This window comes from Cupressus sempervirens, chromosome 3 (assembly GCF_028749045.1).
Source record: "Cupressus sempervirens isolate cs-2001-9-10 chromosome 3, ASM2874904v1, whole genome shotgun sequence".
Lineage (NCBI taxonomy): Eukaryota > Viridiplantae > Streptophyta > Pinopsida > Cupressales > Cupressaceae > Cupressus > Cupressus sempervirens.
This window is the reverse complement of record NC_143120.1, coordinates 560,082,340-560,098,972: the sequence shown is the minus strand read 5'-3', so window position 1 is coordinate 560,098,972 and position 16,633 is coordinate 560,082,340. Positions and strand designations below refer to the sequence as shown.

General features: G+C 36.2%; 1 protein-coding gene across 1 annotated transcript in view; it reads right to left on the bottom strand.

The window, feature by feature from the left end:
- Positions 1-16,633, bottom strand: part of LOC149567651 (alpha/beta-Hydrolases superfamily protein) — a 143,428-nt gene that overhangs the window by 81,608 nt on the left and 45,187 nt on the right. Inside the window, exon 6 of the mRNA XM_089820901.1 lies at positions 12,877-12,930. Coding sequence (XP_089677027.1) covers positions 12,877-12,930 — 54 coding nt within the window. The remainder of the gene's footprint in view (positions 1-12,876; positions 12,931-16,633) is intronic.

Sequence of the window (16,633 nt, the reverse complement as noted above, 5' to 3'; positions counted from 1 at the left end):
CTGACAGAGTAGCAGACAAAGATCCTAGTTGTATCGACAATGGTTTATTTGTCTGGTAATGTTCAATCATGGACATGTTCCATACTGAGTCTTGATGACGTGGTCCAATGCGTAGAGCCTAAGTCGAAGACGTACAAAAGATATGCCTGATTTATTGAGTAGTATAGAAACAGAGTGCTTGGAAAGTAGCGTTATGATGTTTGTTTGATATGTTTCATCTAAGATGTAATGAACAGATGAGCGGTCAGCCAGTGACTTATGATAGTCGGATGATAAAGTCAACGGATGCACATGCCCTAATCTCGCATGCGTGAGAACTTGTGTAGACTGTGAGCCGAGAGTGCTACTGTAATTGTAATTAATTAATTATCTTATTATAATTAATTGGAAAAGCCTCAAGGCCGACTCAAGAAATTATTTTGAAAATAAGGTATAAAGGAAAAATGTTTTCCTTGTTTGTATTATGATTGTATGATTGAAATACATGCGAAGTGTGAAAAGGAGCAAAGTTTTTACTGAATGCGAGTAAATGGTCCAAGGGATTATTGGATGTGAGTTTTGTGCTCTAGTTACAAGATCTAAAGGAGAAAAAGTCTGGTTGACAAGATAGAGGAAGAGGAAGCAAGGACATTTCATTTCTATTTTTCTGCAAGGAATAATACAAAGCTCATTTGGACAGTGGGTTCATCGGTCTTAACCTTGAAGCTATTCGGCCAGTGGATCCAACTATCTTCCACAACTGTTAACAGGGTTGGAATCTCCTAACAAGGATTCAAAGTCTCCTAACAGGGACTGATATGTACTAAATGTTGTTATAGACTCCTAACAAGGTCCATCCTCTAACAAGGAATATTTATATTAGTACATCATCTTGTGGGTATCATCTCCACTGGGGTTTTCCCTTTGATCAAGGGTTCCCCTGAACATATCTAGTGTTAATTGTGCATGAATATCTTATGATTTTTTATTATATTGCTCATATGCTTAAAGTTTAATAAGGATGATAATTGTGATATTAGTTGTATAACTGATTCAACCCACCCCCCCACCCCCCACCCCCCACTCTTAGTTATATTGGTGGACTATATACTCTAACAGGGATCTGGCATGTCTTTCGAAACCAAGTATCTTCCTTTGAGCAGCTATTCAAAAAAGTATTCTAACAACAAATAGATTCACAATGATAGGTTTTGAAGGACCATCTAGATGCCCACTTTGCGAAAAAGAATTCGAAACATCTGAACACTCGCTTTATGATTATCTCTTTGCTAAGAATTGTTGGTATTGGTTATGTAAGAAATTGAATTGGCAAACCACATTCCTTGATAACCTATTAAAAAAATTTAAAATTTGGTTGAAACATGGTTGTTCTAAGGTTTATAGTAATTTATGGAAAACATCCCCTTCCAAACTCCTATGGGAGTTATGGAAAGAAAGGAATAAAAGAATTTTTTTGTAATGAAAAGATGGATCTAACATCCGTTTTTAATAAATTGGAGGCTTGTATTATTGAGGTAGCTAACAATAATCTCATAAACTCATATAAGCAGAAAGATTCTTTTTCAGACTAGGATGCAAATATGCATAAAAATTGGTTTAAACTAATTAATCCACCAATAATATACACAAAATCCAACATGATCACTAGGAAAGAATGTAAATGGAAGCTCCTCCTGCAGGACGGTCAAAGTTAAATTTTGATGGGGCCTCTAGAGGTAATCCAGGTCCAACTTAGAATGTATTATATGTTCATATAGCGGATCATGCCAAACTAAATGCACCAAAACTTTAGGAGCAATGTCTAATAACTTAGCCGAATTAGACGCCCTGATAAAAGGCTTAACTCTAAGTAAAGAGAAGTACTAACAAATTAGTTATCGAAGGAGACTCGTAATTTATCCTAAATATATATTAAGAAAAAGAAAGACCCAAACTAGACCCTTAACTCTAAAATTGAATATTGTTACATCCCAATTTTTTACCTAGCTTGAAATATGGACGTTGAGGTTCACATGAAGTCAGTTGGTAGTTTAATTTGATATAATCTGCCGAAATGGTAAAATGGTCATTATGATTTCAAGTGAAGATGACATGGTAGTTCATCGTTAATTGCAAATTCATGAAATTAAGATGAAAGGTTAACTGATATGATTATTTATAATTTATAATTTAATTACCAAGAAATTCCTTGCAGGGAGAATGTCGAAGAGGGTTGGAAGCATTGTCAGAAAAGAATTAGGCAAAGCATCAACATCATTGGACAGACAGGTAGACGACCTAGCAATTTGAAACAGGACACATCTCTGGAACTGCATGAGTTGTTAATAATTAATTTTAATTAATTAATTAAGTTTAAATATAAACATATTCTTAAAGGATTTTAAATTATCTTCATCATATTATTTTTTAATAATAATTTATATATGTGCATTTCAATATAAAAATGTTTTGGCATCTTTATATTTTAATAATCTAATAAAATGATGTTTTAAAGTACTTATAAGTTTTTAATAATTTTCGAATTATAATAATATTTGAGTTATTTTCACCTTCCAACTCTATTATTTCTAATTCAATATTCTTTAATGTTACCACTTACTCATCCATTTAAACATTAAATAATATTAATAAATAAAACCTTTCATCTTTCACCTTCAATTTAGTATATCTTCCTTTTCTTATTTCTTTTCCAACCGATGGAATGCAAATCGAAATTGAGATCTTGTAATGGCAGGAAGTCGTAAGGTCAGGTTTAATTTAATAAATATGCTGGCCTTGTCGTCTATGGGGACAATGATGTCCGTCTTCCATTCATTCTGCAAAACATCTATCACCTCACTCAGTCACAGTGCCTTACATCCAAGATATCACGTCTTTGCATTTCTATCGTCGACTGTTCCTGTGGAATTCTAAAGGAAACAACTGAGCTAAGATATAGTAAACTCAACTGTAAGCCGTAAGCTTTTCCGTGGAGATCTGAAGGAGACGACTGAATCTTGTAAAAGCAAATTCGACTGCAGAGCAAGAGTCACGTAAGATTTGGAATGTTATTATCTCTTTTTCCATATGTTGCAAAGGTTTGCGTAGGTTCTTTTTCTTCTTTGTGCTAGCTTGAGTCTTCATTTTGTTGGGTCTATTTAAGGTACCTATATGATTTTTAAACTCTATTGATTTCAATGAGAAATTGAAAATGTACGAGAAGATGTTGTTGTCTAAGTCTCAAAATTTCCGTGTTTGATGTGTTGTTACTAAAATTGTATTGAAGACCTTCTGTATGGCGTGGAGTCAATGATATTGTAACATCCACAATTTATTAGTATCTTAAAAAGTCTAGATGGTTTTGTGCTATCTGCAAAAAATTATACTTGATTATTTTCTAGTATCTCTGCAACTTGTTTTATAAGCTAATTATTTTTACTATCAGTAGATACGTATTATATGTTTTATAAGCTAATTATTTTTACCATCATCAGATACATATTTTATACTGATAGGTAAATTGTTTATCGATCAGCAGTGTAAACACTAAAAAAAGAAACATGTAATCGTGGTATTGTAAATCGTACTTGGATGGTCTTTCCTTCATAGGCAAAGTTCATATTTAAATTAATGATTGATACAGAGAAATATTGGTATCTTTAGTATAATCTATTAGTGTTGTGGTAGAGAATATTTTGTGAGCATTCAAGATGGTTTGTGAGTGCAATGAGTTATTCTTTTCTAGTTTGCAAGTTGGATATATTATGAGTTCATCTGTTGTATCTGTGTGTATTGAGAATTTGTTTTCAAGGATATAGATATTGAAAATTGGTTGAAGATATAAGCGTAGGAGACAAGTAAGAATGTTGCCGAATTTAGAATGGCTAGTCGTGTTTTCTTTCTAATGCAACTGTTGAATCAAGAATGTTCAATGTGTCTCTTTTTCATTAATATAATTGCAGACTGAATCGGGGAGGTCAGTAAAAGAATTCTAGTTCTTGGAAACTATCTTAAATCATAGATGTTTCTCTATTCATAAGAGAGTATTAAACATGTATAAAAGATATGAATATGCAATGAAAACTGTGAATAACTAATTCAGTTCAGAATGTATTACAATCATTCATACCCTGCAAGAGTGAAATTATTAATATTAAACAAGCACCTGGAAATCACTGGCTTGGAGGCCTGATGAGGGTGAGGAGGTGTGAGGAAAGATTCATCAACAATAAGAACCAGTAATATCAGTTATCACATTTATATATATATATATATCATTTAATATGAATTAATAATAGCTCATCCATATGCCTGATCTCCTGCTGCCAAGTCGTATGGCGTGTTTATATCTCAAAGTTCAATGGATGGTAAGATGGTCCCTGTCAATTCTAGGTAGGGAGGGCCTTTCTCCTTAGAGATCATGTGGGGATAAGATTTGGTCCAAGGTTGGGTGGTTAAGCCCCTGACAATGTTTCACCTCTCTCAAGATGTTAAGATAAGCGTCAGACAGAGATAAGCCATGCATTCAATTGTTTATCGGAAATAGGTATTATCATTTTTATTTATAAGGAGGTAAGATTAAATTGAAGTATTTCATTGTTGTCATCAATGTACTTTCATTTATATGAATATTGAATATAAGTATTTATCTAATCTTGAGAAACTATCACAGATAAGTAATCGAAAGGAAAAGAAATCCGAAGCCCTAGTTGAATCCGTGGTCGCGGAAGCCCTAAATTGAATCCGTCGTCACGGAAGCCCTAAATTGAAATCTATCGTCGTAGAAGCCCTAAATTGAAATTCATCGTCGCTGAAGCGCTAAATTGAATATGTGGTTGCAGAAGCCCTAAAATGAATCCGTGGTATTGGAAGCCCTATATAAGATAGTGGTATTAGAAGCCCTAATCGAACCGAAGGTAAACAATGCCCTAATTTAAAATAATAGAAGTGTTTAAATTGATTTTAAGATAGTGGTTTTTAGATGATAGTTCTCTTTTGAATTGTTATAGTGTATTTGTGGACTAACCCGGGTGGTTGCAGAAGCATCCCTAGTTTGATTCGAACTCAGTTATCCGAGGTATATGGTTTTCAATTTCAGAAGTAATTTCATTTAATGGTATTTCAAGTATTTAGTTAAGAAATTTTGTCGAACTAATTTTAACGGTATCTCATATTCACATGAACATGAACATGAATGATGTAACTGCCTTCCTATGAAATTGAAATTATAACTGTATTCCTTGAGTTTGTTAGATGTTAATTTAGACCCGAGAAAACTGGTTGTTTCAAATATGCCCCAGCCATCATTGATCAAAATGAAGAAACAATCATAAAACATATTTATAGGGAAGGTTATAGAGAAGCAGATTATCTCGCTAACAAAGGAGCAGATTCATAAGAGATTCTAATAAGGCAAACTAATATGAGTTAGACACTTGTTGTTGAAGCAAAATTGGTTTAGAGCTTTTATTGTCAAATTAAACATGTTAAATTTAGCTTATATTAAGAAAGTTTAATGTTTATAGGCGACATATTTTTGATTATTCAAAGCTTTTCTTTATATACCATTTGATTTTGAAATTGTAGGAGATAAGTTTCATTTTTTATTATGAAGCACACTTCTTTTCATTCTAACAACTTGATCATAGCCAAGTTTATTTTCCAGGTTATATTCACAAGGAAATATCAAGAGCAATGTTTTTGAAATATTAAGCAGCCAAAACAAAGGGGCTGGCCCTTACAAAAAGACAAGTTGGCCAATAACCAGCAGATTACCAACCAAAAAATCACCCTCTAACATAGCTTAACACACCAAAACAGCATACGGAAAAGCATAATAACTACCAGGCATCCTACTAAGATAACCTATAACCGTACTACTTTGAAGTAAAGTTTTCAAACAAAGGCAACAATGCCTTAAAATTGAACAACTCCGAGATCCACCAATAACACCAAAAACACATAACCAAAAAGGAGGAAGAAACTAATTAGGCTTTCCATCAACCCACCCTTTGAGAAGGATATTCGCCTAGTCCTCCGCCAGGAACCCGAACAGCATCTTGGAGTCCTCCTAATTCAGATCCTCATCCTGGTTCTCCTTCGACAAATGCAAGGGTAGTGGTTGCCACATGGGTCACCTTGATGGTGAACTTTGACAAGAGACCTTTCCTCCAGGACCTATATTTTCTCACTCAGTTGCTTAACCTCCAATTTTAGGGATTCCATAGTTTCCTCCAGATTGCCACCCGACTTGCCCTTCTCCATGTCCATGCTATTAACCTGCAAAATCAAGAAGTCAAAAATAATTTTCTTTAGGAATCACCCTAGCTGAGGAGGACACCATTGTAGGAGAGGGAGCCTTATCCATTGTCTCTGGGAATTGATCTTGCATGAGGTCCACCGTACCCGATGTAAGTGACACAGAGACGTGAGTCACCTCCTTACTCTCCTTTTCCTCCCCTCCCAAACCCAACACAGAGGAATCCGAAATATCCACCTCGATATCCGTATCGTCCTCCTTTTCCACTCTGTAATTCGGCGTCTGTTGTTTCATCCTTTGCTTAGGGGGGTCATTTCATCCGAATCTGACTCTTCCTGTGAGGTAGTGGTTCTCAGCTTCCTTTTAGCATTTCATTTTGCTAGTCTCCCAGACCACCTTCTACCCCCTCTATCCTCTTTCGAATCCACTAGGTCCTCCTTCCCTTTCTCCAATTTCACCCTTTTCCCAAGTGGGGTCTTCTTTCTCTCCTTAGGGGACCCACTAGGAGAGGGTTGGGGGGTAGGAGCCCTAGGGCCAATAATTCTCATCAGAGGGACATGATGAGGGCGAGGGTTATGAAGAGCAGGGATATCAACCTCAACAATTCTAGGTGGCAACAGGGCCAAATGAAAATGGTATAGGCAGGACATCAAACCCTGGTGAAGGATAGTGTAATTAACACCCCTTTTCATTTTTTCTTTAACATCTGAAACAATGTCAACTAACTCATGTAATAAAAAGAAAGGAATGGAAAGGCTATCACGATGTCTAAAATGGTTTAGGAGGGGAAAATGGTAATAATAGCACACTCCATACCTCCCTTCAAAAGTGATCCTTCATCAACACCAGACACACCTCGTTCTAGGGCTCCGGAAGCTTTTCCCTTAGAAACCCTCCACAATGGCGTATGGGTTCTTCTCCCTCCTGAAAGAAGCAGTTCAGGCTAGCCTCGCCTGCAATCCTCGTCACTTTCTGCCATTTCCTACCCTTTAGCGCAAGGCCCTTCACCATAGCAATAACTTCCTCAAACACCTGTCGTTCACCGTCACCCTTCTATCCTCCCAGGAATTCACAAATTGAAGCGAACAACTATCGTCAAACCATTCATTGCCTCCATGAACGGGACCAATCCCCCCTCCTTTAACATGTACCAAGTAAGGGGTTTTCGAACACTATCCTCAATCATCGAGGGTTCAATTCACAACAGGTCTCCCCCCATTTCAATATCCTTCACACTTCTCGTACCCTTTAGAATTCTAGGCTAGGAGCGAATTTTGAAATCACAGTCACACTTATGCAAAAAAAGAAGTTGCACAAAATAATACCCATAAATGCCTTTAATGTCATGAATACTCGTGTCATTTCTCAATCCTGTGACCATGTGCCAACTGCCACTTCCCCTATTCCGCTCTGTCTCATCATCAACGAGAAGCCAATGTCATTTGAAATTTGAATTATTACTCAGCGTCCATTACAAATTCGTAATAAGAAAAATCATAAAAAATATACTCGAATCATATTTCAATTTTCTTTCCCTCTTGAACCTCACGTCTTTATTATTAGGAGTACACTTTCCATAACTTCTTGCCATCTATCTACAATGACTCAGCCCCATCAGTCAACTCAGCACTGAGTTGTCACCATTCCATGTAGACCCAATCATGAGTGGTTGTCTTTATTCATCAAAGGTATTACCAAAATTGGTAATGCCCCAATTTCTCTCCAACAACATAAGCCATGCATCCTCTGACCCATCGTCGTCATCGCATTTGCCATCGCATTCCCCTCCCGGTAAATATTTCGCAGGTCATATCGCTTCAGAATCGTTAATAAATGCCACACTTCTTCAATCACCCTTTTGATCGCCCAACCCGCTTGCATATTACCTTTCATCATATCTATGATAACCTTCGAGTCTCCTTCAATAATCACATTCTCCCATCCCACACCAATTATCAGTTTCAAGCCCCAAAGGAGAGTCATAGCTCCTGCAACATTATTCAAAGCCTTTCTTAAATTACCAGCATAGGTCAACAACATTCTACCATTGATATCCCTTACCATAACCCCCTCCTGTCAACCCATCCCCTCTCGCAGCTCCATCAAAGTTTAGTTTAACCTAGCTATCCTTTGGGGGGCACCATCTCGTCCTTGCTCTTGCTAGCTGCTTTGAATTATCTATTTCCATGAATCCTTCCTCAAGATTCTATTTCCTGGCAATCCTCTATTCACCCAGCATGGGGAGTGACAACAATTTCTGCCAATTGCAATTCTGCATTATATCCACTATCAGCTTGACAATCAATCTAATTACAATCTCCTCACTTCTTTCTTCATTTCCGAAGAGCTTATTATTCCTCTCCTTCCAAGTACCCCAACAAACATGGGGGGATCACGTTCCACATTTGGATAAGAAGAGGGTGGTGGAACGGGCTTTGCCAATTCTCAACAAATTTTTCTATCCCCCTATAAGAACCCACTCCATCTCCAACTTCTGGAGAATCCTTCCCCAAATATTTTTTGAAAAGCTACAATCCAGGAAAAGGTGGGGATACTTTCTTCCTCCTCTTTATAGAGATAGTATCTATTAGGTAATTGAAAGCCCCTTTTTCTAAGCTGGTCAATAGTTAGAATCTTCCCATGCATGGTGACCCACCAGAAGATGTTGACTTTTTGGAATCAATTGACTAAGCCAGATCTTCTGCCAACAATTAGGTGTCATATCCTTCTCAAATATCATCCTATAAGTTGAACCAACTAAGAAATCCTCTAACGAAGTTGCCTTCCATATGAAAGTATTCTCCTGAGCCATCCCTGGAATTTTGTATCCTTTAAGCAACTCTTCAAGATCCTCCACTAGGCTCCTCCCATCCAAATATCTCAAAGGCAATTGTATCTTCCTCCACCTCCTGCCAACCCCAATGTAATCCTTCACCATATTTCCCATCATTGATTGGAGAAAATCTCTGAGGACACCAAATTTCAAACGTACAAGTGATTTACAATCCAACCAAGCATCCTCCCAGAATCTAACTTGGCTACCCTCTCCCACCAGCCATCTCACACCTTCCCTAAGCAAACTTCTATTTTTGATGATGTTAACCCACATCTTGGACCTTGTAGGAAGATCATTCTCCTAGATACTATAGACATATTTCATATTCCCCAATTACTTTGCTTTGAGGATCTTACACCAACTAGCCTCATCCTTCGCCAGTTTCCATCCGACCTTAGTAAGGAGAGCATTATTCAAGTCAGCAATCTTTTTGACTCCTAATCCTCCTTTCCTCTTAATTTTACACACGGTATCCCAACTCACCAGATTCAGTCGGTTCTTTTCCTCCCCCCTTGACCACGACAAGTTTCTTTGGATTCTCTCTTGTTTCTCTGCCATAGCCTAAGTGATTTTGAACAAGGAGAGGAAGTAAACAAGGATTCCCTGAAGGGAGGACGCCAGAAGTTGGAGCTTCCCCACAATACTCAAGAGTTTACCCTTCCACCCAATTAACTTCTTCAGTATCTTTTCAAGAATAGTATTCCAAAATTGATTACTTACCTCTTTAACAATCAACGGGAGCCCCAGATAAGTATTAGGAAGGAAGTTCGTATTGCATCCGAGGATATTAAGCACCCTCCTCTAGATATCAAGCTCTGTATTGAAGAAGAACACCTTGCTTTTATCTAGATTAACTTTTTGGCCAGCATTAACTGCGTAGATCTCTAGTTTGCATAGATCTCCAAGACATGTTGCCAGCATCAACACATCAGATCAAGAGCAATGTTATAAATACATTAAGGATACCTATCCATCTCTGATCTTTGGGGCCCAATTGAGATGGTTTTTTAAATGTAAACACAATCTTGGGCCTCATGGCCTTGTACCTATAAAAAAAAAAAAAAATCCTACACCTCAATTAACTTCCATCACACAGCTACAAATGTTCTTTCATTCATAAAAGAAAAGAAAACAAACATGATACCCAAATAAGAGGAACTCAACACCAACCAGCAGAATATAATGTTCCCTCTCAATAATTGAAGCTATAAAGTGGGATAAAATTAATCAGTTAATATAATGATTTGAGAAGGAAACTATAAACATGATGTTAAATGATTAAGTAGCTTTACAATTTGATTCCTTAGACACTATAAGATATAAACGACGTAACTGCTTGTACAGGGAAAAATAACATTGTGATAATGTTATTGGGATTGGAGTTAATCAGGATTTGAATATTATTTCATTATCATTGATTTGACAGTTTCTCAAATATTGAGTTCTCAGGCTGAGTACCTGAGAACTAACATTTTCAACAAACAGTGTAATCCCTGTCCTATGTGCCCATGGGAGCATCATACAGGTTATCCATCTCTTTTTATGCATTTTTGGAAAAAGTATTCGCAGAAGGTTGACTTCTCTTATTCAGAGGCGATCAGTTATTGGAAGCTCTGGATTTTGGAGGCATGGAATCTATTGCATATTATATATTCTTCCTTTGCCTATGTCATTGTGTATATCATTGATGGGATCAGCTATTCACATTTAATATATCTCGGAAGTATATTGATTTTACCAGAGGAAGAGACTGGGATAGTCACAGAGACTGAATCCTGATTCAAAGGAACTTTATTTGATTCCTCATGGAGAAATGATATTGTGACTGTTGGATATCTTCTAATTGACTGTTGTTATTGCAGGGAAAGCTTGGTCAGGCTTTCATCTCTATAGTTTGCACATTTGCATAGAATCCTGTTACTGTAACCATGACAACTTCCAAGGGTCTTCTTCATTTGGTAAAGATAATTCCCACTATCAGGAATTTGCAAAGACACTATGGGAACACAATTATGGGCTGGCTGTGGCTTTTCTATTTGCACAGGAGGTGACTGAGACTTCAACATTACTCCTTATCATATTCAAAGGTTCCAGTATAAATACCAGAAGTGATCGGACATATTATAGAAGAGAAACCAACTGGTTTGAGCTCATTTATGATTTATCATTATATTATATTAATTTTATCATTATTGTATAAGGTTGATAGCTATTTCTCAACACAAAATATTTCGGAAATATCAAATATGCATATGCCTTTGATATTTCTGATTTAGGCCACAAATATGTAGATATTTACTATTTTTATATGTTTTTATATGGATGAACCCAAAACAAACCCAAACACCATTTTGTTCAACTAAATCAACAAATTAAACCCTTGAAACAGTATCGGAGTCAATTATTAAGCATGTAAATAAAGCTTCCTACAGTAGGCTTCAAACATGATGGATGGTGTAAGTGTGTGTCATCAACAGCTAGGGACCGGCCAATAACATGCCCATTTAACACTCAACACATTAGTATGACCATTACAAATCATTTTTAGGTTTTAACATATAGTATGGAACTTACATTATTAACTAATTCAAACACAAAGAACACATCGTATTCTTTAACCCAGAAATCAATTAACTCAAGAGAGCATTATTGCAATTAGAATACAAACTGATCCTGACAACTCAAATAGGAAAGCGAAAGTTTATTGAATATTTTCATTTTGAAGCCAACAACTTAATGCATGAAAGAGATTGGGCAAGATTCAAGAACAGATCAAGGTGATAAGAAATGCATACGCTGCTACCCACACAACATTAATACACTACCCTGATAAATATGAATCAATGTTCCCTGGGTATTGTACCCCAGGATTGGGAAAGTACAACATGCATCCAATTATCCCTGAGGCATTAGGAAAGCTATAGATGTCTGCGGCATATTAGGGAAAGAGGCATCCGGAGCAATGAATGTAACACTAAAACAAGGATGTTTCGTTAATAGGAAAATCTAGAAGTGCCTTTGGCAAAGGAAAATAACATATTCTAAAAGAAAAATACATACTTTCAGACAGAACATAAATGATAAATCATCTGTCAAAGATACATATTTTTAGACAGGACATAAATGATAAATCATCTGTTAAGGTTAATGCCACAACATTAAAATTATATCTCCTACATCAAAAGAAACATAAAGCCACTTCTCAATGCAGAAATTAAAGATTATGTCCAATTTAATTGGTGTGTGTGCTTCAGTTCATCTTTGATGAAAATTGTTAACCAAAAAGTAGGCTCTTATTTCCAGGCATGGGATAATTTCTCATAATTGATTAGGATGGTGTGAATGAAACATGGGGTTGGTTAAAAAGAAACCAATTAACAATTACCAGTGTATATGGTTTTATGTTTCTGGAAACTTGAAATGATATGCACAGTCAAATCAATATTTTTTGCTTGTTACAATTCTTAATGCTTTCTTTTGTAAATTCCAGGCTGCCACTTAAGAATTTCCATCATTGTGCATCAGAGATCACAAATACAAAATAAACATTGCATTAGCTGCATTGCAGAATCCAATGATTTAACACAATTGCCTACCACACACTGAGGAGGAAAGAATAAATGCTGAAAAAGAAAATGGAACAGAAACAATTTAAATCAAATAGTAAAGATGTCACTGCCCATATTGCTGATGATAGCATTGTTTAGTCAACAGATGCAAAAACAATTTGTTTGACTCCATAACTGAAGTAATTAGTACCAACAATTTATCTTACTAGCTAATATGGAACCAAAAGAGTTACCTGGTATAAAATTTCCCTTCTTTTCACATTTCCAACATAAGCTTCAAGAAACTCCTACATGTAAACGAAAAACCGTATAAATGAGCAACAAATTATTGCTAGTAAACATAAAATATTAAGTCAGAATGATTGCAAGAGAATAATGAAAACCATTTCAGTAGGAAACTTGGAAACACATGTTTGCACACTGAAATCAATGAGATGTCCAGATCATTCAAATCTACATCTGTCACAAAGACATTCATAAAATGCACTTCTACACCACATAATAACCCTCTTACCCATCTAATCGATGAGATGTTCAGATCATTCAAATCTACATCTGTCACAAAGATATTCATAAAATGCACTTCTACACCACATAATAACCCTCTCACCCATCTGAGAGATGTTAATAAAATGTAATGAAGGAAAGTAACCATGGATAAGGATTGGTGACAAGCAGAATACTACCTCCCGTAAGTGGAAAAAAATAGCTATTCCCATAAAAATTCAAATAATAATCAAGAGTATGTAATAAATATTTAGAATTAACAAATGAAAGAAACATTAATGCAAATATATAGGCATGAACCAAGTCAATTTTTTTCAACGACAATGAAATAAACATGATGATACATCATGTTCATTTAATACATTTCCAATTTTATAAATCATAATAAAATTTATCTCATTCTATTAAAATGATGAATATAAATGAATCATCATATTCATTCACATGGGACATCAAAAAATAAACCATTGTTACATGTAGAAATTCAAAGAAATGTGCATTATCTTTTTTTCAAGAGGCAAGACAAAATTGCTTTGGCCTCACTAGATTGATCAACACCTATCCATTTGAATCGTTACAAGGATGTGACACTAAAACCCAAGTCAATCTTGAGAAATTTAAAAATGAGCTTGATCAACACTTATCCCTTTGAGTCATTTACAGGGATTGATGATCCAAGTCAATCCTTAAAAGCGTGGAAATGAACCATGGATTAAAGTCGTCAAATTTAAATTTCAATTGACAAATTTAATTTAAATTACACATTTCACATGACATGTTGCTATTATTAAAATAATAGATAAGCGTCTATTATTAGTTAAGGGTAATCTATTTGTAATCTATTGTAAATATTATAATGTTTCTAATATTTAGTTAGTTGTAGTTATCTATTAGCTTTCTTTAGCTTTCTTTTAGCTAGAATAGAATATTTCTATTCTTTATGATCGTTTCCTAAGGAAACATCGCTTCATTCTTTTGTATATATAGACCTCTCGGTCTTTGTTAATAATAAGCAAGTATTTTACCAATTACTTTCATAATATGGTATTAGAGAAAGGTTTTTTTTTTTAAATTCAAAAGTAATAATTTATTTTCGGAAATTATCAATAGTTATTTTTCAAAATTATTTGTCTGATATATTTTGCTTCAAACTGGGGCTTTTTATTTGGAGAGATCTAAATGTAAATCATGAGCTAGGTTTAGGGCTAACTGTTTTTGTACATTTGCATTTATCCTAGGAGAAATTTTCTGCTCTATTCCAAAGTTTCTACTGAACGCAATTTCCAATCATTTCGTCTTTGATTTTCAATGCCTCTTTGTGTGATTTAAAAGGATTCCAAATGCGAGTCATGGTCAAATCATTGGGCATTTACAGGAGCTCATTTTTTAAGCCGTTTTTAAAAACATTATTTCTGCAATCATTCTTCACTATCATGCACCTATTACATCCTTCTTTGGTGTCGGTTGTGCCCTATTCTACAACTTGGTCCATGCACAACCTTTTTTTTTTTAAAACCCAACGATTTTACGAGAAAATTGGCATTTTTTCCTAAACTTTTTGCCTCTATGGCTGCCAACTAGGGTTTTCTTCGAAACCCTAAATTTTGAGCTCGAAATTTTCTAATTTCAGATTCTTGGGTGGCTTTTTTGAGAGCTCAACTAGGTGTCGTCTGATTTTTTCTAGGTACCTCGATTTTTCTGCCTTGCTTTTGCTCAAGAAGAGATTTTCCTCAGTTTGCTAGAGATTTAGACTCCACGGCTTGGAGTGTGTGATGCATGCCAAGCTGGGAAGCAGCATTGCACACCTTTCACCAGTAGCAATTCATGGCGAGCTTCTCAAGTACTTCGGATTGTTCATGCCGATATTTGCGGCCCTTTGGCCACTCTTGTTCTTGGGTCCAGGTATTCTTGTCATTTGTTGATGATTTCAATAGAGAAATGTGGGTGTATTTTCATAAAAAGAAATCAGATGCATTTTCAGTATTTCAGAAGTTTAAACCTTTAGTTGAAAAAGAGTCTAGAAAATCTACAAGCAATGGGGGGGGGCAATTTGTTCTAATCAATTCTCTAGCTTTTTAGATACTCATGGCATCAAATGCCACTTAACCACACCCCACACACCACAACAAAACAGTGCAGTTAAACGTCGAAACAAAACAATCACCAAAATGGCTTGATCCATGCTCGAACACACATGTTCCGAAAAAGTTTCAGGCAAAAGCAGTTAACACTTTTGAACCGGTCACCCACTGTAGTGATCAAAGGTAAGACTCTAGAAGAGGCTTGGTTAGCTCACAAGCCCAGAATCATTCACTTGAAGGTTTTTGGCTCCCTTGCTTTTTGTTTGGATCCCTGATGCATCATGCACCAAGTTGGATGCCAAGAGTCAAAAACTAATGCTTATTGGATATAGTAGTCTTCACAAAGCCTACCGCTGGATTGACACTGAAACATCTAGTCTCCTGTACAATCGTGTGGTAGTCTTTGATAAGCAATGAGGACCATTCATGCTTGTTTTTCCTATTCCTGATCCAGCAGACCAGCCTATGAAGGCTCACGATTTGTGAGTCGAGCTTCCATTACGTCCACCTAATGGGAGGGCTCCAGTAGCTCGTGTAGCTCCAACTATACCAACGATCCCTGTACATACACCTCTAGCTTCTCCTGTAGGATCACCTCGATTTTTTGATGCTTCACGTGAGTTTGATCCAGATTCTTCTAATGAGGAACCTGATCACCAAGCATCTCCTAATACTAATGTTGGTTGTTCTCCTCTCCAGCCAAAGTGGTGGGCTAAGACACTTGCTGATCTTCGTGATAATGAGCTCATTGATGGGAGAGAACTGCTTGGAAAAAGAGCAAACCTACAGTGTCTGTTAACTTTTCTCTCATGGCTAACATTCATAGTGTGTTTGGACCTCAAACATATTCTGAGGCTAAAGGAATTCCAGAGTGGAAAGAGGCCACAACATTTCAACATCAGAGCCTACTAAAGAATAACATCAAGCAAAATCTATGCCAGTTCTTTGATATGACTGACCTTGGGCTCATGCATTATTGCCTAGGTGTTGAAGTTTGGAAACAATCTTCTGCTATATTTATCTCTCAATCCAAATATGCCAGGGCTTTGTTAGAAAAATTCTATATGCAGGATTGCAAGCCTGCATCTACACCCATGAAAAAAGGTCTCAAGTTATCAGCCAAGTCTGATTCTCCTCCCGTTGATGATACTACATATAGGCAACTAGTAGGCAACCTCATATAACTCTATGCTGCTAGGCCTGATATTAGCTTCGTAGTCAACTACATCTCATGCTTTATGACAACTCCCAAGGTTGATCATTGGATGGCAGCAAAGCGTGTGCTTCGTTATGCGAAGGGCACTTCTGATTATGGATTTCTTTAGTCTCGAAGTTCTAATCCTAAACTTCGTGGGTTCACAGATTCAGATTGGGTAGGCTCTGTTGACGATAAAAAGTAAAC